General features: G+C 41.6%; 1 protein-coding gene across 4 annotated transcripts in view; it reads left to right on the top strand.

Annotated features, from left to right (window-relative positions):
• The window catches only part of DNTT (DNA nucleotidylexotransferase), a 230529-nt gene that overhangs the window by 74517 nt on the left and 130785 nt on the right, over positions 1 to 25227 (top strand). For all 4 annotated transcript variants that reach the window (XM_061635584.1, XM_061635583.1, XM_061635585.1 and 1 more), the window contains 2 exons: positions 13183 to 13306; positions 17112 to 17244. In XM_061635584.1, the coding sequence (XP_061491568.1) occupies positions 13183 to 13306; positions 17112 to 17244 (257 nt within the window). The remainder of the gene's footprint in view (positions 1 to 13182; positions 13307 to 17111; positions 17245 to 25227) is intronic.

The following is a 25227-nucleotide window of genomic DNA, read 5'->3' on the forward strand; positions in this document are numbered from 1 at the left end:
CAACGTTACTGATGCAATAGGACCGGATCTCAAAATCCATACAAAACCCTAGATCTTATTGTGAGATGGACCTTCACTATCACATAATATACAATGGGATGTTTGATCATCTGAGGCTGTGTACTCATGAAGTGTCTGAAATGCACAGGGCTCATTCCTCCCCCCCCCACTGAGTGCTTCTGTACATACCGTCTCACAATTGTCCATACCTGTGTGCTACACTGATATTTAACAAGTGAGTAACATAAAAATTCTAGCATTAACAGATGTTGAAGTTCAATGTATTGATAGTTTCTCAGTTTAGAGTACTTTGAGTCTTATTCTTGCTCGGTGCCAACCAATACAGTTGTCCTATGCATTGTGATGATGATCCCTCCCTCCTCCCCGTTCTAGCCACATGGCTATGACCCAGTTCCTCCTGTCAATGACAACATAACTCCAAGTGTGGCTCTAACTCATTGAAAGAAGTGGGATATGCCTGGATTGGGGTGGATGTTGTGAGTACAATGCTAAATAAAACAAAACAGCGTGCAGAGCACACTGAATGCACACCAAATTGTAGTGTGTACACAGCCTGAATCTATTCTGAAAGCTGTATTGCCCATCCTGTGAAATGGAGATTAGTGATGACATATGACTTCTGGCTTTTGGTCTTCCCTGAATAACTGAACGGGAAACTTACACATTTCTGATAAGCTGTGCAAATCTCACACAGCTGAACACTGGAATTTGGGGGAAATGTGCAAGTTTCCCCATCCCATCTTAATGGAGATGGTAAAAGCAGAAGCACAAGTCATCTGGATTCATCCTTACTTGTGAATAAATTTAGTTGGCTCATTTGGGAGTTATTTCCTAGTAAATTTCTTTATGCTGCAGTGCTTGTAAAGTGACTTGCTAATAGACAGCTATCAGTGAATCTAACTTTACTCACAGTTTAAAAAGAAACAGACTGTATTCTCTAGAAGCAGAAAAGTTTTTACTTTTGTTTCCTTTTACTGCCATTGATAGTCCATACTTAAAAAAACCCTATTCTTATTTTTATCCTGATCCCATTAAAATACAGCTAAGCAAACAAAGTACTAAAAATTAATAGATAATTAAATAATTTTTGAAAAATGTGATTATAAAATATAATTACTCTTCCTCACAAACAGAAAACTGTCCACAAAGAGTAGGTAATTTCACTTTTTATATCTAAAAGTGGAGAGTAATATGTATTTTAAATTGTCCAGGATTTTCATTCCTTTCTTTTCTTTATCGTAATTGCTTAAAATAATCTCATTAGAAAGACAAGATAAAATTAGCATGACCCACATTCAAAGGCAAGAGACTCACTAAAAAGTGAGAATTATAATGGGACTCTCCAACCAGTTCTCTATGAATGGCAATGAAACATTTGGGAAATGCAGCATTGGCAAAATGCATATAAATAAGTACATTGTTCCTCTGGGACTCACATCTAAAAATGTTTGCTCTACTTCATTTGTCCTATAACAACATTCCTGTAGCAACTGTCCATTACTTAAACACAACATAATTCTTGGGAACAACCCACCACGATTTCCTTCTGCAAAAGCCCCAATGAATGAAATGAATTCTTTCATTTCTGTAGGGCTTTCACAGAAGTAATTCCCAGTGGATTGTGCCCATTTGTGCAAGCTATGCTACGTTTCTTGAGTATGTGATAGAATTATAGAAATGGTGAAGACCTTTTAGGCCATCTAGTTCAATCCTCTGCCCTGTGCAGGACAATAGTCCATGTTGTTATACATATGTTTTGTTAGTTGAGTTTATTTAATTTATGAATCACTTTCCACAACAGACAGTCTGGAAGCTAAAGGCAATATGCTAAAAAATTTCATTCAGTTCTGTTCAATTTGCCAGTTTTTTTATAAAGGTTGGTTGTGCCTAGACCAAGCAATGGTCAAGAAAGGGAAGCATTTCATACTGCAGAGGGTGGAATCAAATCAGAACATAAAAAGAACCCTATAGGATGAGGCCAAAGGTCTGTCTTGTCCAGCACCCTGTTCTCACAGTGGTCAACAAGATGTCTATGGGAAACTTGCAAGCAAGACCTTCATGCCAGTTTGTGTCTGTATGCAATTTTGCCAAATACAAGGATTTTTGAAAGCAATTTCCCTAAATACATTTTTTACATTATTTTTACTAATACAAGTATTTTTGTGCACACTTTCCCCCTAATATACACCTTTTGAATGCATTTGTTTAGTCAGAGAATTGCATTGGAAAATTGGGAAAAGTGCAAATTTCAAATAATAGCTGTGCTTTGCTTTGCATATTGGTTCAGGACATGAGAGTTAGGTGGGTTTGCATTATTATTTTATTGTACTGTACTTTATCTTATTGGTATTCCACCCTTCCTCCCAAAAGAAACATTACTGGTTGAAACAATCCTGGTCAAAAAGCCTTGATCATTAGCCCTGGCCACCATTATTTAATGACATGTGGCAATGGTATGGACTTTGGTTCATCAGAAGAAAAATGTGAATAGTCTTTCCCTCTCTTTTTGTAAAGCCAAGAATTGTGCCTTTTAATACATCTTATTAGTAGTTTTACTCTTCTTGGTGATGTTGTTGTTGTTGTTATGTGCCTTCAAGTCGATTATGACTTATGGCGACCCTATGAATCAGTGACCTCCAATAGCATCTGTCATGAACCACCCTGTTCAGATCTTGTAAGTTCAGATCTGTGGCTCCCTTTATGGAATCAATCTATCTCTTGTTTGGCCTTCCGCTTTTTCTACTTCCTTCTGTTTTTCCCAGCATTATTGTCTTTTCTAGTGAATCATGTCTTCTCATGATGTGTCCAAAGTATGATAACCTCAGTTTCATCATTTTAGCTTCTAGTGACAGTTCTGGTTTAATTTGTTCTAACATCCAATTATTCATCTTTTTCACAGTCCATGGTATGCACAAAGCTCTCCTCCAGCACCACTTTTCAAATGAGTTTATTTTTCTCTTACCCGCTTTTTTTACTATCCAACTTTCACATCCATACATAGAGATCAGGAATACCATGCTCTGAATGATCCTGTCTTTAGTGTTCAGTGATAGATCTTTGCATTTGAGGACCTTTTCTAGTTCTCTCATAGCTGCCCTCCCCAGTCCGAGTCTTCTTCTGATTTCTTGACTCTTGTCTCCATTTTGGTTAATGACTGCCAAGGTATTGATAATCCTTGACAAATTCAATGTCCTTGTCAACTTTAAAGTTACATAAATCTTCTGTTGTCATTACTTTAGTCTTCTTGATGTCGCTGTAGTCCTGCTTTTGTGCTTTTCTCTTTAACTTTCATCAGCATTCGTTTCAAATCGTTACTGGTTTCTGCTAGTAGTATGGTATCATCTGCATATCTTAAACTATTGATATTTCTCCCTCCAATTTTCACACCTCCTTCATCTTGGTCCAATCCCGCTTTCCAGATGATTTGTTCTGCATACAGATTAAACAAATAGGGTGATAAAATATACCCCTGTCTCACACCCTTTCCGATGGTTTCTCCATATTCTGTCCTTACAGTAGCCTCTTGTGCAGAGTATAAGTTGCACATCGGGACAATCAGATGCTGTGGCACCCCCATGACTTTTAAAGCATTCCATAGTTTTTCATGATCTATACAGTATATTGCTGTAATTTATAAAACACAGGGTGATTTTCTTCTGAAAAACCTTGCTCCGTTCCATTAACCAATATATGTTTCCGATATGATCTCTGGTGCCTCTTCCCTTTCTAAATTCAGCTTGGACGTCTGGTATTTCTCGCTCCATATATGGTAAGAGCCTTTGTTGTAGAATCTTGAGCATTACTTTACTTGCATGGGATATTAAGGCAATAGTTGAATAATTACTGCATTCTCTGGGATCCCCTTTCTTTGGAATTGGGATATATGTTGAACGCTTCCAGTCTGTGGGCCATTGTTTAGTTTTCCATATTTGTTGACAATTTTTTGTCACAATTTGGACAGATTCAGTCTCAATAGCTTGTAGCAACTCTATTGATATGCCATCTGTTCCTGGTGATTTGTTTCTTCCAAGTATTTTAAGAGCAGCTTTTACCTCACATTCTAAAATTTCTGGTTCTTCATCATATGGTTCCTCCGTGAATGAATCTGTCATCCTGACATCTCTTTTATAGAGTTCTTCAGTGTATTGCTTCTATCTTCCTTTTATTTCATCTCAGTCAGTCAGTGTGTTCCCGTTGATTATTCAACATTGCTACTCTTGGTTTAAATTTCCCTTTCATTTCTCTAATCTTTTGGAACAGGGCTCTTGTTCTACCCTTTTTGTTGTCCTCTTCTATTTCTATACAATAACTATTGTAATAGTTCTCTTTGTCCCTACGTACTAGTCGCTGTATTGTTGCATTTAGGGTTCTGACTGTGTTTCTATCTCCTTTTGCTTTTGCTTTCCTTCTTTCTTTAACCATTTTAAGAGTTTCTTCAGTCATCCACTGAGGTCTTTCTCTCCTTTTAACTAGAGGTATTGTCTTTCTGCCTTCTTCCCTGATAATGTCTTTGACTTCACTCCATAGTTCTTCTGGTTCTCTGTCAACTAAGTTTAAAGCCTCAAACCTGTTCCTTATTTGATCTTTGCCCCCACACCCAAGAAGACTTGTGACACAAGCTGGAATAATGTTATATTTATTAAATATAACATTCTACATCAAATGCAGATAAGCCAATTCATCAGATTAAATTGCTTCGGGCAGGTGAGGCCTCCTACCTATGTGGGAATACTCCCACGCCTTCTAAAGGCAAATACTCTCTTCAGACCTTAACTCCATAGTCAAGGATGTGGGGGAAAACCCCCGTCCTTGCTGCTGAAGTCATCTGTGGTCCCAACCTCTGCACCATGGCCCCGCCGTACAGGCGTTCACCCTGATACGCAAGCAGGTCCCACAAGGACACTCCTCAGTTCGCCACCAGGCATTAAGCTTTGATGGTTCCCTGGGGAGTGCCCCTTACCTGTATACCTTAACCGCCTCCACATAACCCAATATACCTCACCTGCCCAAATTCCATGCCACAAGAGGGGATCAGCTCAATCTTGGTCCCCTCAACCCATAGAGGGAAACAAACTCCCTAAACCCAACCTCAAATCCTCTAGGAACAAATCACATCCCAACTCTGACAGGTGGACACCATTGTCCCTAAACAATTGAGGAGAATAAAACCTTATCCTGTCATGAGTTATGCACGCCCCCAAGGGATAAAACCAAATCCCTGACCTTCCTATTCACCCATTTGCGCAACCTATCAATCTTATTTGGGTGCAGAGCACCCCTCCATACTCGTCTCACGAGCATCTCTGACCACACCAAATTTAAAGTAGGATAAGAGCGCCTAAGCCACGTGAGATCATGAGTGACCTTGAGCAGCAAGTCCATACCAGGGCGCTGCACAAGGTCATTTCCCCCCAAATGAATTAACAAAATATGCGGCTGAGCCACTGACGCCATGGTTCGGCACACCAGTGGCAACAAAGCGTCCCATAACATGCCCCTCCGCGCCTCCCAGCTAACTATTGCTGATGCAGAAAGCTGCAGTTGCGTCCCGGCAAACGACGAAGAGGCCCTCCGATGCGCCCAGAACAAGATGGAATGGCCGCACAGAATGATCCGCACAGGGACTGGAAGACTTAAAACACCTAAAGAAAAACAAAATAAATACAACATTAATACCAGATATAAGACTGAAAAGCGGAGGAACGCCACCTGCCGATCGCCTGGATGTCACCAACGCTCATGCCTACGAGGGCAGCGGCCGTGGCCACTCCAATCCGAAATGAATGCAGCCCATAGACTCCAGCATCGCGACCAGTGGCCAACAAGGCCCGCCGAACAACGGCCCAAAATTGGAACTGAGTCAGGGCAGAGCCATCTGCATGTATAAAGAGATAACGCAGGCCCGCTGGCCTTAGAAGCAAGAATTGACGCATTGCATACACAGGGCATAATTCCAAAACTTGGCAGCTGCGTAAAGACACAAGACTGCCACGGCCCTTCTGATCAGTCTTAGAGACTCGCAGGGAAAACCTAACCATATCAGCACCTAACGTGCAATCGCCAGAGCATAAGGCCCTATAAGACACATCGCGCTTAGAGAGGACTAACACTTCACTAGGGCGAAAAGCACCATAGAACATTGTCAGACTTACTGCGGCGAAAAGGTGCACCTCATACAGGGATGAGCATAAAGAACGAAACAATGCCAGGATCTGGAGGAGGACATCGGGCGTGATTGGCCTCCTCCGGTCAGCGGGCCTGGGAGCGGAACGCGACCAACCCTCAAGGACCTTTCTGACCCTAAAATCTACAGAATGATCCGGCAGTCCCCGTGCCTTAGAGATAAAGGCCAGCGCAGAGAGGTGCCCAGCGATGGTGGAAACAGAAGAGCCTTGCCCTTTCAAATGCAACATATACTGTAACAATTGATCCACAGGAATAGGCCACACCATAGGTAAATCAGCACTGATTCTGAAGGCCTGGAACTTTGCAAAAGAACGCTGATACGCTTTCTGAGTACTGGGAGCAAGAGCAGATGCAATAGCAGCTCCAACTTCTAAGTGCCAAGGTTCCATAAGAAAGGCGGGACCGGGACAGGGTCCAAAGCCGCTCCAGGTGCAAGCTCCCGAAAACGCGCCATCTGTAATCGGGAAAGAGCATCAGCAACGCTGTTTTGTAAACCTGGAACATGCCGAGCAACGAAAAGAATATTAAATCGCAAACATTGCAGTACAAAGATGCGCACTAGACGCATGACACGAGGAGATTTGGAAGTCTGGGCATTGATAACACACACAGTGGACAAATTATCGCACCAAAAACGCACTGTTCGGTTTTTGAACGCCTTTGGCCAAACATGAACTGCCACAACTATTGGAAAAAATTCCAAAAAAGTCATATCTCCAGTGGTCCCAGAGGCCTGCCATGTATTAGGCCATCTATCAGTGCACCATTGCGACCGGAACATTACACCGAAGCCTATTCCCCCAGCAGCATCGGAATGTACCTGTAATTTGGCCTCCAAAAGCAATTCTTCGCGCCAGAAAGAAAGACCATTAAAGTCCTCCAAAAACGTAAGCCACATACTTAAATCTGCTCTCATACCAGCAGAAACGCGATTGAAATAGGAACGAGAGCGCACACCTTTCATGGCATCGCAAAGACGCCTGAGAAATGCCCGCCCTGGGGAAATGACTTTAGAGGCAAAGACCAGGTGTCCCACAAGTTCCTGCAATTGAGCTAATGTAATCTTTTTTAAGGCAAGTACATCCCAGAGACGTTGCCGCAAAGCAAGCAACTTGTCCTGTGGCAAACAGGACGACTGGGCAATCGTATCTAATTTGATACCCAAAAAGGTAAGTGAAGTAGCAGGGCCCTCAGACTTTTCGGGAGCTAAGGGAACACCTAATTCAGTGGTTAGGGCCTCGAAGGATTGCATCAAATATAGGCAATGTGAAGACCCAGCTGGCCCTATGAACAAAAAATCATCGAGATAATGAACTGAGAGGGAAGAAGAAGTCCTCAATCGCAGCGCCCACTCTAAAAATGTGCTAAATGCTTCAAAAGCAGCACAAGACACGGAACAACCCATGGGCATGGCCCTATCAATATAAAATTGGCCTTGAAATTTGAAACCCAATAAATCAATGTCATCGGGATGCACAGGTAAGAGACGAAACACAGATTTTATATCGCATTTCGCTAATAAAGCACCCCTACCAACCCTACGGACTACTCTCACTGCCTCATCAAAGGATGTATACCTAACTGATGCATGACGTGCAGAAATGCCGTCATTAACAGAAGCACCTTTGGGGAATGACAATTGTGTATAAGGCGATATTCGCCCGGCTGTTTCTTAGGAACAATACCCAAAGGCGAAATTCTCAAATTCTCCAAAGGAGGAGAAATGAATGAGCCTGAAATACGATCGGCACTGATCTCCTTGCGGAGTTTGGCCAACACTACCGATGCCATAGGCGTGAGAGAGGGCTGATTCTTTGACGAAGTAGCAACCCTGGGGCCCTGAAAGGGTATACGAAAACCTTCAGTAAAACCTGCCAACAGGAAACTAGCAGCAGACCTATTAGGGTAACCTGCCAACCAGCGAGCCAAGGGAATTAATTTAACAGGGCTACTGGCCTTGCGACGTACCGCCGCTATTGCCAGACCCGCGTTTAGGCTGCTGGTGTTCCCCTGTACCCTGGCGAGCCTGCCTGGCACGCTGACAGGAAGAACTGGGGTGGTTGCCACCACACAGTCTGCAAGCGTGTCGAAACCTACATGGATGCCTGAGGCAATGGCCACTGCTATTAAACGTCCAACAGACCTGCTGGGATTGAACCCACTGTCCACCCTGACCAGAGCCAGCGGCGGAAGTCTGTGCTCGCGCTAACAGGTGTCCACTATCAGCCCTATCACCAAACGTAGGCCTCGCGGCCGTCATGGAGCGAAGCCACAAACTGGGATGCTCCACGTCCCAACGAAGAGTGGGATCCAATGCCGCCCTTTGCCTAAAATTTTCATCGTACCGCAGCCAAGCGGTGCCAGAAAATTCTCGAAAGGCCCGATGAATGATATCCTGATATTTTATCATAGAGAGGGCCCTCGATGGGTAAGCCTGCGTCATAACTCCCATATAAATCGTGTAAGCATTCAGCCAGTTAGGCCATACACGATCGACTCTCTTTTTTGTGGCTACCTCACGTTCCTTGCCATTCTGACCCTCCTTCGTTTTAACCTCATTCTCGCGAAAGAGGAGAGTAAATAAATCAATGTACTCTTCCCGCCATATTCTTTCCTTTGTTGTGACCAATAAATGGTCACCCAAAGGAATAGAGGTGTCACCCTGAGGATACACACCCTGAGGGGGAGGCAAAGGGGAAGAAGGAAGGCCCACGGCAGCCGCTGACGGCTGCCAAGGAGTCACAGCAGCAGCAGGCCAACGAAGCTGTGGTTGCCGCGGAACTAACACCCCCCCCATGAACACAACAGGTTGGGAGCCACTCTGCGGCAGAGGACCAACCAAAGAAGAATCTAGACTAACACCTGCAGGAATATTATGTGTAACAGAAGTCTGTGTTGCGAGTGGCTCACCTGCATAAGCAGCCGGAGAAGCAACAAGCGGAGAAGTCCCCAAAGCAGAGGCCTCAGACGACCCCGGCAAGACACTGGTCGGAGAAGACTGAATCTGTCCCGGAAACGACCCAACAGCAGGACATGAAGGCACAGAAGAAAAGGACGTAACCGGAACCACAGACGAAGGTAGAGGAGAAGGTAGAACCGCAGACTCCTGTACAGGTGCTGCAGCCTCAAGAACGCCAATCCTAGAAACCAAAGAAGCAATAATACCTGACTTAGAGCTCCTCTCAGCAATGTGGGCCGACTTCTTACCTGTAGGAGCAGTACTGGGCCCCGCCCCTGCATCGCAAGGCTGCAAACGCTCCCTCTCCAGAGCATCCACCCGCGCCACCAAAGCACGAATGGTGCCCATATCCTCCTCTTCGTCAGACGACTGGTGATGCTGAGCTGAAGGGCGCTTGGAAGCCTGCTTTACTACACGAACGCCTTTTTTCTGTTGAACCTTCCTAGGCGGCATGTCTCTTACCAATACGAAGAATACAACAGCAGAAACAACAAATAACAATTAAGAAGTAAAACCACTAAAAAACAGCCAGCAACTCAAAAACTGTATGAGATTATTATTATTATTATTTTTAAAAAGGGGGGGTCAGAATAGATATGAAAGTTAATTAAAAGGGAATATTATATCAACTAATAAAATATTTTTAACTATTGAAAAAAATTTTATTTTTATTTTTATTATATATATATTTTTAATATATATGTATTATTATTTATAATAATACTTTACATAAATAATACACGAATAAAGTAAAAACAGAACATATGAACCAAGCTAGAAAACTACCACAACAGACTATGTTATTAAATTTAAAACACGAAAAGAATGAAAATAGTAACCTACAGGGAATTCAAATGCAGCACAACTTGATGGGAACAAACCAAAACTCAGGTGGGGGGGGTGAACGCACGCAAGCCAACTGCTTAATGGGAATTCGAGCCAAATTAAATAAAGGGATAGAAGCACAGAACGGGAGCAAACGGCAAGGACAACAAACAAACAAACAAAAAACACAAGAAAAGGAGCAAAAAGCCGCGAGCCGGCTAAAAAGCCACTGGGCGCGTGGGCGGACGCCCGAAGCCCAGCTGATTGGCGGGAATGCGAGCCAAATTAAATAATGGGATAGAAGCACCAGACGGGAACAGGCAGCAAGGACAACAAACGAAAAAACCCAATAAAAGGAGCAGAAAGCCGCAAGCCGGCTAAAATGCCGCTGGGCGCGTGGGCGTACGCCCAAAGCCCAGCTGATCGGCGGGAATTAGAGCCGAAGTAAATAATTAAATAGAAACACAGGACGAGAGGAGGCAGCAGGGACTAACAAACCAGCCAATAAGGAATATAAACGACCACCAAGAGACGCAGACGGAGCCCTTGCAAGCACGACGCGCTAAAGGTGACGCGAGGCAAAAAAGGCAAACGCTGAGGGAAGGAGCAGCTTTAAATACACCGCTCAATCCCAAACCTGATTGGCCCCCTTGATCCCACGTGGCACTTAAGAAGCTTCGAGATCATTCCCGAGCCTTCTCCTATATTTCGGGTGGAGGCAAAAACGCCCCTTTAAAGGAACGACATTATATTCTTCTGGGATGTTATTTAAATTGTATTTTGGCATTATGATTGCTTTGGTGTTCTCCTTTAGCTTTACTCTGATTTTCAATACGACCAGTTCATGATCTGTACCACAGTCTGTTCCTGGTCTTGTTTTTGCCGAAAGTATGGAATGTTTCCATTTTCTGTTACCAATTATATAATCAATTTGATTCCTATATTGACCATCTGGTGATATCCACGTGTACAGTCGTCTTTTTGGTTACTCAAAAAATGTGTTTGCAAGAAACAAATTATTGGCTTCACAAATTCAATAAGTCTTTCTCTTGCTTCATTTCTGTCTCCTAGTCCCCATTTCCCCACAATTCCTTTCTTCTCTGTTCCCTCCTTTTGCATTCCAGTGCCCCATGATTATCAGAACATCTTGTTTTGGTGTGTGATCAATTTCTTCCTGTAGTTCTGTATAAAATCTCTCCAGTTCCTTTTTCCGTGTTTGCCGTTGGAGCGTAGACTTGGATGATGGTTATGTTCATAGGTTTCCCGTTTAATCTCATTGATATCACTCGCTCAGACCTTGCATTGTAGCTCCTAATTGCTTTTGCTACATCACTTCTCATTATTAAAGCAACCCTATTTCTTCTTGATTTCTGATTTCCTGCATAAAATTTTTTGTAGTTGCCTGATTGAAAATGTCCCATTCCCGTCCATTTTAATTCACTCACACCAAGTATTGTAATGTTGATACGTTCCATTTCTTGCTTGACAATTTCTAACTTTCCCTGGCTCATGCTTCTCACATTCTGTGTTCCTTTTGTGTGCATTGTACAACACCAGACAGAGACAGATCTCTGGCCCAGTACTCATATTTAAAAAGACATAAAGTTATGTCAAAATACCAAATAATATTGCAGAAGGGGAAAACTAAAAGATTGTAACCCTTTGGGAAGAAGGGGGCCAATAGAAATGAGGCCCAATTCATATGTATGGGTAGGCCATAGTTATAGACAAACACTGGCTTATCACAAACACTTCATCCACGCTGCTTAAATTGTGTCTGCCCTACTCCTCCCTTTGCCTTCCTCTCATAGGTTGTTTAGAGAGAAAGGAACCGAGAGCAGTGGTTTGAATGCAGTGCTAATCCAGAGATGTAGTTGCGCCCACCTTCAGTCCCTGGTGTCTCCAGCTGGGTGCTGGGAGAGACTCCTGCTTCAGTCCCTGGAGAGCCATTGCCAGGCATCATAGCCACAACACCAATCTCAGTAAAAGGCAGCTCATTTTTCTGTGCAGTTTGCTTCTTCCCTGCTTGGCAAGCAGAGGAGCAGGGTGGCTGCAATCTGGGTTGTGTGCATCAGCGCACTGCTCGTTCATGGTAAGCCACAGTTGGCTTATAACTATGGCTTACTGTGAAATGTGAACCAGGCCATTCAGTTACACATTGCCATTGAATTTGTCTGGTGTCTGGAGTGGGGTTGAAAACTAACATAGCATCTCATTACTTCTCCCAGGCATTTTAGCATGTGCTTTTTAAATTGTTTTAAAATTTTTAAATTGTGTTTTAAATTGTTTTTAAAAGATGTGTTTTAAATTTGTATGTTTGTTTTGATGTTTTTAGTTGCTGTAAACTGCTCAGAGAGCTTCGGCTATGGGGCAGTATACAAATACAATAAATAAATAAAATAAACAAACTCCGGACTCTTCTTTCGCATCTGTGCTCATCAGCCTCTGGGCTTCCTTTTGGCTTTGACCCAGCTGCGTCATTAGCCACAGCGCTACTCGTACTTGTCCGTTGTTCTTCCCCAGTAGCTCAGTGAGTGCCTTCTGACCTGGGGTCATATCTTCCAGCACTATCTCATGTTGCATTTTGGATACTCTGTTCATAGGGTTTTTGTGATAAGAGGTATTCAGAGGTGGTTTACCATTGCCTTCCTCTGAGTCTGGATGCATCTTAGTCTGGTGTCTCAGCTTTGATCATTCAGCCTGGGGTGCCCCTGCTAGGAGTCTATCCTCTTGGTCTAGACTCCTGACGGCTTTGCTCTCAGCTTCTTCAGCACTCTCAAACCCCCTCACCATGTTAAGGTGTGCATCCTAAAGGGAGTTTATCCAATGTATGTTTGCAATATGATCTCTGGTGCCTCTTCCCTTTCTAAATCCAGCTTGGACATCTGGCATTTCTCATTCCATATATGGTAAGAGCCTTTGTTGCAGAATCTTGAGCATTACTTTACACTGAAAACATTTGCTGAAAATCTGGGTGCAATTACATTAAGTTTCTTTGTTATCTTCATATTTCATAGAATTATATGTGACATGATGAACTTAGTGGTCATAATTTAGAGTGGAATGTGGACAATGGATTTGAGACTCTTGCCTTTGTGCTAAAATGCATAAGGAAAACATGAAAAAGTTTTGTACAGAATTATCCCAAGGGCCATAGCTCATTAAAATGAGTATTTTTCCATTCTATGTAGCTCTTTACTTCTGTTTTTGGTGTGGGACTGAAGACATCTGAAAAGTGGTACAGGATGGGTTTACGGACTCTGGAAGAAGTGAAAAGCAACAAGGACCTAAAACTGACAAGAATGCAAAGAGCAGGTAATGTCCTGTTAACATGGAACCTGGATTAAGTCCTGAAAACAACATTGACTTGAATAGCATTTATTGATGAGTGTGCAAATATGGTCTGTTTCATTAATGTGTTTCTTACATATTCATTGGCTATTCACAGAATATGTAATGACATTGGTATTTTTGAACCAGATCATGTTTGTTTTGAAGATTTTTATTTTCCATGATGCATTACAAAGCCAATCATCCTAAACTATATCAAGAAAACTTGCCTTATTTGTTTTAATTTGAAAATGAGATATTTCACATTTTATCTAAATAAACATTATGTCGATGTGAAAGATTATTTTGTTAAAATTAAATAAATTAGCATCGCTGAATGATATTGTACTAAGCCACAAAATCACTGCACATAAATTGGATTTTATGCTATAAATAGGTCAAATTCTATTTCTTTGGTAGCTCAGTGTTTAGAGAGAATTGCTATTTGTTTTATTTATTTTGATGATAATATTTTCTTCCTTCCTTTCTACCATCTTATTGAAGACGTTTCTGTATTTGTTTCTACAGCCAAAACAAAGCCTAAATCGTCAAACTTACTTGAGGTCTTCTGTTTCATTTTTCAATGGTTCCTTGTCTCTCATCTGGCTTCGTAAAGAAGCAATTTTTGAGCAAATGAATTTATTCCATATGAAAAACAAGTGAACATATCTATAGTTCAAAATATTTTTAAATTGATTGTTGCCTAAATCATGTAGGAAACATTTTTAAAGTTAATTGGTAGATGTAACAGAGACTCTGCTGGGTCTCAGAATGGAGGAGAGGAGGTAGGAGTGGCTTGCATGGTGGGGTAAAGCATAGCAATAGCCTCCTGGCAGCAGTGTTGGTAGTCCTTACTGCAAGGGGGAGGGGCCAGGTGGGGCTGCACAGGTGCACTGGCAGAACAATCCAGCAAGCTATTGCTGAGGCTCTACCTCACTGGGTGAGCTGCTCCTGAAGTTTATAGTTACACTGATCCCACTCATCCTCCTCCCTATCCTTCTATGAGTCCCTTATCTGCATGCCCAGGGATGGTTGCATCCTTCTTGGTCCTCTGGTTTGTTGCCTCTTTCTCAGTCCCTGTCTTCCTCCATCTGTGTCTTCTGCTTCCCAAGGCTTCCTGCTCTCCTTGTGCAGTGTAGTCTAAGGCACCACAAGCAATGTCGTTTCTGTCTTGTGTCTTCCTGTTAATCCTGGAGCAAAATCCAATCCAGGGATTTCATGAGAATGGCAAGTTGTTACACATGTCTCTAAGAACCTGCATGTCCCTTAAAACACATTACGAGAAAGGTGGGATCTTTTACACAGGATAGCTTTGCACCACCTTATACTGTGTCTAAGGTTACCAAAACCTAGAAATTCACAGCCACAAGAATTTGGAATTAAAACAGTAAAATGTATATTGATTACAGTGGGGTAGAGGAAACATTCAATTCTGAACTAGTTAATGCACTACAGTATGTACAAATATACTTTATTCCAATTCCTTAATTCATTTACACCCCTCAGGACTATGAACATATTCTGACTTTATAAAATGAAATGCTATATTACGAGGAATAAAGGAGAAAAGGAGAGAACCACATGAGTTTAGTGTTAGACTCCAAAAAGATATATTCAAACCTCAGCAGAGTGTTCCTGCAGCCAGGGCCAGCCCCAAGCATGCCGGGGCCCTTGGGCATCACCTGGTGTGTGTGTGTGTGCATGCGTTACGCAAGCAGCCCCCCCCCACATCCCACCTACCTGTCGCCTGTCTTTTAGCATTGCCATTAACCAAGATGGCGACCACAGTTTCCCTGCCGTGGATCACAGAATGTGAGCAGAGGGGCCCCTCAGGGGCCCCTGTAGCTCCAGGGGCCCTCAGACCAGTGCCCCACCTGGCCGCCCTTTAGAACCAGCCCTGCCTGCAGCTATGTGTATGTGTATAAGCGAGCAAGGATACAAAACCAGAAGTTAGGAAGAGGAATTTTGTGCCTTTTAGTATCTCAGCTCTTTTAGAAATTCAGTAGACCTTTTCTGCAGCAAGGTAATAGCACTTCTTACCAAAAAGTTCTTGGTCTGGGTTTCTATGCTGTTGTTTGTGAGTGAAGATCTTCAACTAAGAAGAGGAGAAAGGTGTGGGTATATGTGTTTAAGAGACCAAAATCTGTTCTTTTCTAGTATTTTGGATCTCATGAAGGAGTGGTTGATGATATGGTGGGGGTTTTAAAGATTAGAGTTAAAATGAATTCCCTTCAAGTTGGGCTTTTAAGATTACCATTTTGTCTACATGATGTAATTTCATGTTAGTTCCTGGATTATCAAGGAACTCGGAGTAAGCATTTATTGTCCTGCTGATTCTGATATGTCATGAATTCTAACTTAGCCCACATCTGCACCATACATTTAAAGCAGTATCATACCACTTTAACAGTTATGGCTTCCCCCAAAGCATCATGGGAACTGTAGTTTGTTAAGGGTGCTGAGAGTTGTTAGGAGACCCCTCTTTCCCCTCACAGAACTACACTATTCAGAGTTCCCTGGGAAATGAGAATCTATTGTTCAGTCACTCTGGGAATTGTAACTCTGTGAGGGGATAGGGGTCTCCTAATCTTTCTCAGCAACCTTAACAATCTACAGTTCCCAGGGTGCTTTGGGGGAAGCCATGACTGTTAAAGTGGTATAATATTGCTTTAAATATAAAATGGAGATGTGGCCTTAGTTTACACATCAGTAATCTATATCTGGCAGGAGGAAGCCTGCTTCTCAGTAAGATAATCAAGAATTTTCACCCAACAGGTTTTGAATAGCCAGTCCTTATCAATACTTGTCTTATGGCAACTTGGAATCTGACAGCATGCTATTCAAAACCCATGTCACATACAAGAGTAAGGGTCAGAGGGGGTGATCCTATAATGCCACACTGGTTATGATTAGTCCAACTTAGGAACCACAGTGAAGGGTTTAGCAAGCACTTCCATCATTACAAAGTACAGGTTCCTTAGCCAGAGCCACCCATCAGTTGCCTTTCAGGCTGTTATTCCTGCTTCCTCCCATCCGTTTTTTTTTCTAATCAAGGAACATTGAAAAAAACTTTCTTTTTCAGAAAACCCAATTCTTCAAGATTTCACTTTTCTGTTTTGAAAATAAGGATGACCATAGTACTTTCCACACCATTGTCTGTATTTTATTTTAGATTTTTACATCCCCTTTTTTTGATTTTTTTAAATTCTGAAACAGGGGGCATACACAGTTGTTATATAATAAAATAAATAGTTTCTCAAAATAAAACAAAATCTGGGAAGACTGAAATGGATGTTTGCTTTGTCCTCCTTTTTATTTTTATGAATTTTCTTTCCTGGGAAAATGTCTGCACTTATGACACTCATTTAACATAACAAAAGATCAAAATCTCATTAAGGTTCATGTCACTTAGAACAAATTTCTTGGACGGATATCACTTGTTTGCAGAAAATGTGTACACCATTACATATGACAAATGTCAATATGCTGGGAAGCCCCAATTGGTGGTAGATTGGCTAGCTTTGGTTTAGAAAATGGTAAGTGAAACTTTATGAAGAAGTTATTTAATAGTCTTAATACATTTCCATAGCATCTTATTATAAGTATTGCAACCCTGCGAGGTAACTAATTTTTAGCTTAGATGGCAAGCAAAGGCTGACAGTGAGTTGAGCAAAATCCAATTAGTCCATGCTTCAGCTAGGGCTTGAACTTAGATCTCCTAGATTTTAAGCATATTATGTTGTCCACTAGACTATGCTCATTATACTAAACTTATAAAATCGCTTTTCAGGATTACTACACTATGAAGACCTTCTTAGCTATGTATCTAAGGAAGAAGCAGACTCAGCAAGCCTGTTTGTTAAGGAATCTGTGCAGAAATTTTCCCCCAGCGCTTTAGTAACTTTGACGGGTGGTTTTAGAAGGTATGTATGATACACGGTGAGTCTTTCAGCCGTCTTTGATTTGTGGGACATCATGCCCAGAGGGCGATACATGGGGTAAAGCTCTTGTGGGGCCAACCTTGCCTGCCTGCCTGCCTATCCTTTCAGCCCTCAGTAGATCTGCTACCTACCAGTTATCCTCCCCCTGCCTAGAAAACCTGGTCATTATAAACTGCCCAAACCTAAGTGTCTCCTGCCACTACTGCCCATGGAGCAGCAGCTGTCACCATACCAATACCAGCTGCATCTTGAAAAAGATCCTCCTCTGTGACTACGCAGCTACATCATTGGGAGGGGTTGGAAGAGGAAGACTCGGAGGGGGTGGATGGATGTGGAGAACGATAGTGAAAAAGCTCAGTTGAGCGTTTGCAAGTGTTCACTTAGAATGTTCACAACGATTTAACAACTCCTCTTGGGGCAAACAGCAGGAAGCTTTCACATCTATTTTGGCCCTCAGTCTAAATACACAGACTTGTATAGTTGCAACACATACATCTGCCACAGGCAGGACAGATTGAGGGCAACACTTTTGAAGCATCTCTGAAGGCTGGAGTGACCTCTGAGAGAGAGATATGTCTATTGCTGCAATGTCACATTTTCTTCAGACATATGTCTGATTCCTAGGATTGCTCTTCTGATTCCCCCCCCTTACTGCTTTCTTGATAACAAAATATATATATAGATATGACTTAGTGGCGTGTTAATCTCAAAAGTATTAAACTTCAGGACAATTGATCCAAAGTCCAAGACAGTTCATTAATGTGTGGATCATTTTTTCCTAGTTGTATTAGAAAGCGGGGTGCATTTTCTTTAAGTCTGCTGTCTTTATCAGCACAGTGAAATCATGATCGATGTTTGTTTCTCTGTTACGTACCTTTTGATGTACATTGATATGAAAGTGAAGCATACATTACTGATCCAACTTTGTTCCCCAAGGTTCTCACACATGCCAAATCAACAACATGTGACAGCAGAAGCTAAGATAGTCCTCTGCAATCTGTTCAGCCCATGTGTTGTATTTGTATATCTTGAGATTTATCTATATATCTCTGCTTTGCAAAGAACTGGGATGCAACAAAGTGTTTGTCAGAGATGGAAATTAATGTTTTGGCAGTTATTCCATGGTAGTGCTGACCTGTGACCTGTGATTTGTGCTTGTGGTGAAGCAATCAGATAATAGCTTCAGCACATTTTCACATTTACCGCTTTCTGTATTATATCGTGCCAAAAGGGCCATGGGAATTGTCCCTGTGTCTGTGGTGTTGGAATATGGTTCATTCTCTAACTAAGGTTTTCCTCACATGAAAGGATTACATCAGATAGGCAGAGACTTCAGATTATAAAACTTCAACCAGAGGATCACATAATCATAGAATAGTAGAGTTGGAAGGGCCTATAAGGACATCAAGTCCAACCCCCTGCACAATGCAGGAATCCAAATCAAAGCATTCCCAACAGATGGCTGTCCAGCTGCCTCTTGAATGCCTCCAGTGTTAGAGAGCCCACTACCTCTCTAGTAATTGGTTCCATTGTTGTATGGCTCTAATAGTTAGGAAGTTTTTCCTGATGTTCAGTCAAAATCTGGCTTCCTGCAACTTGAGCCCATTATTCCATGTTCTGCACCCTGGGACGATCGAGAAGAGATCCTGGCCCTCCTCCGTGTGGCAACCTTTCATGCACTTGAAGAGTGTTATCATATTTCCCCTCAGTCTTCTCTTCTCCAGGCTAAACATGCCCAGTTCTTTCAGTCTCTCTTTATAGGGCTTTGTTTCCAGTCCCCTGATCATCCTTGTTGCCCTCCCCTGAACCTTCCAGTTTGTCTGCATCCTTCTTGAAGTGCGGTGACCAGAACTGGATGCAGTACTCAAGATGAGGCCTAACAAGTGCTGAATAGAGGGGAACTAATACTTCACACAGTTTGGAAACTATACTTCTGTTAATGCAGCCTAATATAGCATTTGCCTTTTTTGCAGCCACATTGCACTATTGGCTCATATTCAGCTTGTGATCAATGACAATTCCAAGATCCTTCTCACATGTTGTATCACTGAGCCAAGTATCCCCCATCTTATAACTGTGCATTTGGTTTCTTTTTCCTAAGTGTAGAACTTTGAACTAAATTTGTTAAATTTCATTCTGTTGTTTTCAGCTCAATACTCCAGGCTATCAAGGTCCCTTTGAATTTTGTTTCTGTCTTCCACAGTATTAGCTATCCCTCCCAATTTTGTATAATGTGCAAATTTGATAAGCATGCTCTGTACCTCCTCATCCAAGTTAATAAAAATGTTGAAGAGCACTGGGCCCAGGACTGAGCCCTGTGGTACCCCACTCATTACTTCCACCCAGTTTGAGAAGGAACCATTGATAAGCACTCTTTGAGTATGATTCTGGAGCGAATTGTGGATCCACCTGATAGTTGTTCCATCCAGCCCACATTTAGCTAGCTTGCTAATCGGAATATCATGGGGCACTTTGTCAAAGCTTTGCTGAGGTCGATATATATTATGTCCACAGCATTCCCACAGTCTACAAGGGAGGTTACTCAATCAAAAAATGAGATAAGATTAGTTTGGCAGGATTTGTTCTTCATAAATTCATGTTGGCTTCATTGACTGCATTGTTTTCAAGGTGCTTACAGATTGACTGCTTTATAATCTGCTCCAGAGTTTTTCCAGGGATTGATGTTAGGCTGACTGGTCTGTAGTTCCCCGGTTCCTCCATTTTGCCCTTTTTGAAAATAGGGACAACATTAGCTCTCCTCCAGTCATCTGGCACTTCATCAGTCCTCCATGATTTCGCAAAGATAATAGACAGCGGTACTGAGAGTTCTTCAGCCAGTTTCTTCAATACTCTAGGATGCAGTTTATCGGGCCCTGGAGATTTGAACTCATTCAAAGAGATTAGATATTCCTTGACCGTTTGTCTATCAATCTCAAGCTCCAATCCTGCCCCTTCTACTTCATGTTTCCCAGGAGGGTCATAGACCCTTTTTGGGGGGAAGACTGAGCCAAAGTAGGAATTGAGGACTTCTGTCTTTTCTTTGTAATCTGTTGTCATTTTCCCATCTTCATTGAGTTGCTGTGTCACCATTTCTTTTCTCTGTCTTTTACTATGGACATACCTGAAGAAAGCTTTTTTGTTGCTTTTAGCATCTCTCGCTAGCCTCAGCTCATTCTCACCTTTAGCCTTCCTGACACCATCCCTGCGATTCTGTGATACCTGCCTGTACTCTTTGTGCCTTGGCCTTCTTTCCACTTCCTATATGTGTCCTTTTTTCCCCAGGTCATCTCTAAGTTTTTGTGAAGCCACATTGGCTTCTTCTGCTGTTTTCTTCCTTTTTTCCTTGTTGGAATTGCTTGCCATTGCGCTTCTGGATTTTTCTTTTTTAGAAACTCCCACCCATCTTGGACTCCTTTTCTCATTAGGGTTTCTTGCCATGGAACCATACTTACAATTGTTCTGAGTTTATTAAAATGAGCTTTCCTGAAGTCCAGGGAGCACGTATGGCTACTCTCAGCTTTTGCTTCTGTTAAAATCAAGAATTCAAGTATGGTGTGGTCACTTTCCCCCGAGTTCCTGTAACTGCCACTTCATCTACCAAATCATCTCTATTGGTTAAAATCAAGTTCAGGATAGCTGATCCTCTGGTTGCTTCCTCCACTTTCTGTAGGAGAAAATCATCTCCAACACAAGTCAGAAATTTGGAGAAGCTGTGTTTGGCAGAGTTTGTCTCCCAACAGATATCGGGATAATTGAAGTCCCCCATTACTACTACATTATGCTTCCTCCAAACATAGGCAATTTGCTTTTCAAAAGTTACATTCTCATCTTCTCCTTGACTGAGTGGTTGATAGTAGACTCCAAGCACCACATTCCTTTTATTACTTGCCCCATTAATTTTCATCCAGATACTCTTGGTGGAGCTACCAAGCTCATCTTCCTGTATTTCTGTGCAGGGATATATATTTTAACATATAGCATGACTCCCCCTCCCTTTTTATTCTTTCTGTTCTTTTTGAACAAGTTCTATCCTTCAATTGCTGTATTCCAGTCATGAGAATCATCCCACCAAGTTTCAGTTATACCCATCAAGTCATAGTTACCCTCCTGTATTAAGAGTTCAGGTTCATCCTGCTTGTTTCCCATGCTCTGCACATTAATATACAGACATCGAAGACCATGTGATTTATGGCTTGGCTTCCATACTACATTTTTCTGAGGACTCTTACTGGGCCCTGTTAGAGCCGATCTCTCTGTTCCCATTACTGTACACAAACCTTCAACAGTCGTTACCACCAAGTTTCCATCTCCCTCCCCCTTAGAATTCAGTTTAAAGCCCTCCTGATGAACTTCTCCATGCTGTAGCCAAACACATTCTTCCCAGTCCTTGTGAGATGCAACCCATCACTTCCCAGCAGTCCATCTTCCAGGAAGCATAGTCCATGGTCCCAGAATCCAAATCTCTAGTGTTGGCACCACCTTCATAGCCATTCATTCTTTTTTTTTAAAAAAAGATCCTTTTTTAAGAAAAAGAGAAACAGTTACTTGATCGTAATTTGCTACAGATATTTACATCTTTTCACATGAGTCAGCTTTTAGGTCACACTGCTCAGTTCAGAAGCAACAAAGCTGGAGGCAATATTTAACAGAATCAATTATTTCTACTTTCTTAAATACCTACATTCAAAACAAGATGGTTCTCACTGCCCTGGAGTAAAATGCAGGCTAAGTGAATCTAAGGTCATGTTAGCCATAGGTCAATTCTTGTACATAACGTGTAAAATATGAAGCAGATATGAAACAAAGATCTATGGATGGCAAATAACACCAAAATAGATTCACATCTAAATATAATACCTTAATTGGTTTGAAAGAACAGAAAGCAAACAGGATCAAAATCAATCTAAATCTAGAAATATGTGGTACAGCTGTCTGAGGGCCATACCACTTGAGAATTCTCATGTGGAGTATTAAATGTTTCAGCTGATCTCAATGGGACTTACTCCTTGATAGGTATATTTAGAATTTCAGCCTTAAGCTACAATTCTGTATTCGCTTGCCTAGAAATATATACCACTGAAATCAGTGGGCTTTATTTATGATTAAGGTTAGGTGAATTTGTCCATTTTAGTTTCTTTAGTTTCTCCATATTTCTACATCAGTTTATGAATTGTTTTTAATTCTTATAAAAATTCATCAGTGTTTTAGGGTGAATATACACATGATTGTGTGCAATTTTGCCTACCATACACAATATCCCCTAATATAATGCATTTTTGTATGTTAGTTTCACTAATATATGCATTTTTATGCACACTTTGCCTCATTGTATGCAATTTTGTACACATTACTTGGCTCGTGAACTGCACTGCAAAATTCAGAGAAGTTTGAATTTTGAAGGATGTTTGTGTTGGTAAATTTTTGGAAAGTGCAAAGTGAATCAGCCCTACTTCTGAGTAAATATGGTTAGGATCAGGCTGTATGGAAGTTGTACTTTTACTTGTGCATGTGTAGTGGAAGGGAAAACGAGACTGAATTTCAAATGTTCTTTTTCTTCTTCTGTGAATTATGACTTTTAGTTGGTGTATGACTGGGACATCAGGTTGGGAGATGATAAAAATGCCTTTCAGCCATCACACTTGTATCTGGGTGATTTTTGAAAAACAAATTGCAGAGCAGAAAGTCTTGTGTAAATTTAGAACAGCTGTGATAAAAGACTAAATATATCTCCTCCTTTTTCACCCACACTGTCAATGGAAATGCATTTAATTGTTTACTTAGTATGACTGTTGCCTGAATAGCCAATGAAGCAGATCAGAAAATATGTTTCAACAAAGGTGTTAAGAATTAGCATGTGATATTGTGAGTTATTAACATTGGCTATTGCATATTATGCAGTGCTACAACACAATAGGTAGGTACCACCTTATACCAAAATAGAAGCAAAATCATTTACAGAGAATTTCTAAAGGGCAGTTAAGTACCTTTTAATTTTCATGACTTTTTAAAGACCACAGCTAACTCAATGCTCATGTTTGGGTAGATACTAGCAGTTTAGTGGGACTGATATTTTACCAAAGGCAAGAGTGAGTGGGGCCGAGCAGGGCCAGCTCCAGATTTCTGTGGACCCTTGGGCACAGGGTATCAGTGGGCCTCTTGCCCCCTCTGTTTTTCCCCTCAAACTACACCCCTCTCTCTTGACCCTACCGATTTAAACTACTGCAAATCTTGATCAATATGGCAACCCCTTATGGTCAAAGAAAAACAATCAACGGTAGTATTCACTAGTTGGCTTTTTAATTTGTTGTCAGTAGCATAACATAAAGGCAACTTTCTCCCAGATAAGTGTGTATAAGTCCCACTGAACTCATTGGTGCTGACCTCTGAGTGGACACACATATATAGGATTGTACTGTCAGAGGTAGAACTTAGATAGACAGATGTAAACAGAAAATTCACATATCATATCAAAGGTTAACCAGCTGAATAAATTTTACCCTGCCTCCTACAATTAGAAATGTAATGTCATTTCTATGTGTTGTGGAACTTTAAGCAACTTTTATTTCCCACTCCACTGAAATCATTATTTTGCAAAACAACATTAAGTTGTGCTTTTCTTTCTCTTCCCACTCCCTTCTCCTCACTTTTGCATCTTTGCTTCAGTTTGAAACCAAAGTCCAGCCCTTTGGCCTGATAATCTCTTCCTTTTGCACATTTCCCCCCTATTCCAAACAAAGCCTCTTACACATATCCCCCCATCAATTAATAATCAGGGCAATCAGGCTGGAGATGGACTTCTTTTCCTTATTATATTTATACTCCTTTCCTCCAAGGAACTCAAGATGATGTGCATCGTTATTCCCCTCATCAACAACCCTGTGAGGTAAGTTAGGCTGAGAGACAGTGTCTGCTCCAAGGTCATCAAGTAAGTTTTGACCGTGGGGATTTGAACCTTTGTCTCCCAGGTTCTAGTCCACTAATATCCCTCCACCTCCACATTATTGAATGAACAAACTGGGGAGGCGGATGCTCAGTCTTTCCCCCTAGGGTTGGAGGCTTGTTAGGGCCCTTGTTAACAATCCTGTGTGTAGCACCTTGAAGACTAACCAATTTATGCTGCAATCCTGTACATACTTACCAGGGTCAGAGAGTAAACCCTAAGGAATTAGTTGGGCTTAATTCTGAGTAGACATGTGTAGCACTGAACGCTTATCCTGGCAAAATCCCATTCCTACCCATATAAGATTAAGCCACAATAAACAAGTTGTTAGTGTGACCTGAATGCTGAAATGTATTCTGGTAGAGTGCATCCTTATACAGTAGGGGCCCGCTTTTCGGCGGCCTGCTTTTCGACGTTCCACTAATATGGCAGTTTTCAATTAGAGAAAGGCCCCACTCATACGGTGCTTGTTCCGCTTTTATGGCATTTTTTGGACGTCAGGCACCATTTTATTGATGGAGTTCCACTTTTTGGCAGCTTTCACTTTTAGGCAGGGTCTGGAACATAACCCACCGTATGAGTGGGGCCCTACTGTATGTCTACTCAAAATTAAGCCTAATTGAGTTAAATAGACAGGTATATTATACAGCCACAAGAGTGGCTGTATATTATAGCCAGTGTGGATTTTTCGCATTCCGCAGTGTTAAATTGAAAATACCCCCATGCCATTCTGATACTTCCCATAAGCTCATTTCAAAACAAAACCTTACAAAATTTATAGTCAGAAACGCTTGCTTAAGAACCTTCTAAATTTTCATGGTGATACACAAAACAGTCAGAGAGAATTGAGAGTTCAAAGTGTAAAAAGAGAGAGAGAAAAACCAGACCCCTTTTGGATTTTTTCCTGTCAGTTCTCATAAACTGTTGAAATTAATTAAAACCCAGCCATGTTCTCAGAGTACTTGTAATCCTATTACTGACCTTGCCCCATACTCTGACAATCATCTTCTGCAGTTTAAAAGTTA

The sequence above is a fragment of the Rhineura floridana genome, chromosome 7 (genome assembly GCF_030035675.1).
Source record: "Rhineura floridana isolate rRhiFlo1 chromosome 7, rRhiFlo1.hap2, whole genome shotgun sequence".
Lineage (NCBI taxonomy): Eukaryota > Metazoa > Chordata > Lepidosauria > Squamata > Rhineuridae > Rhineura > Rhineura floridana.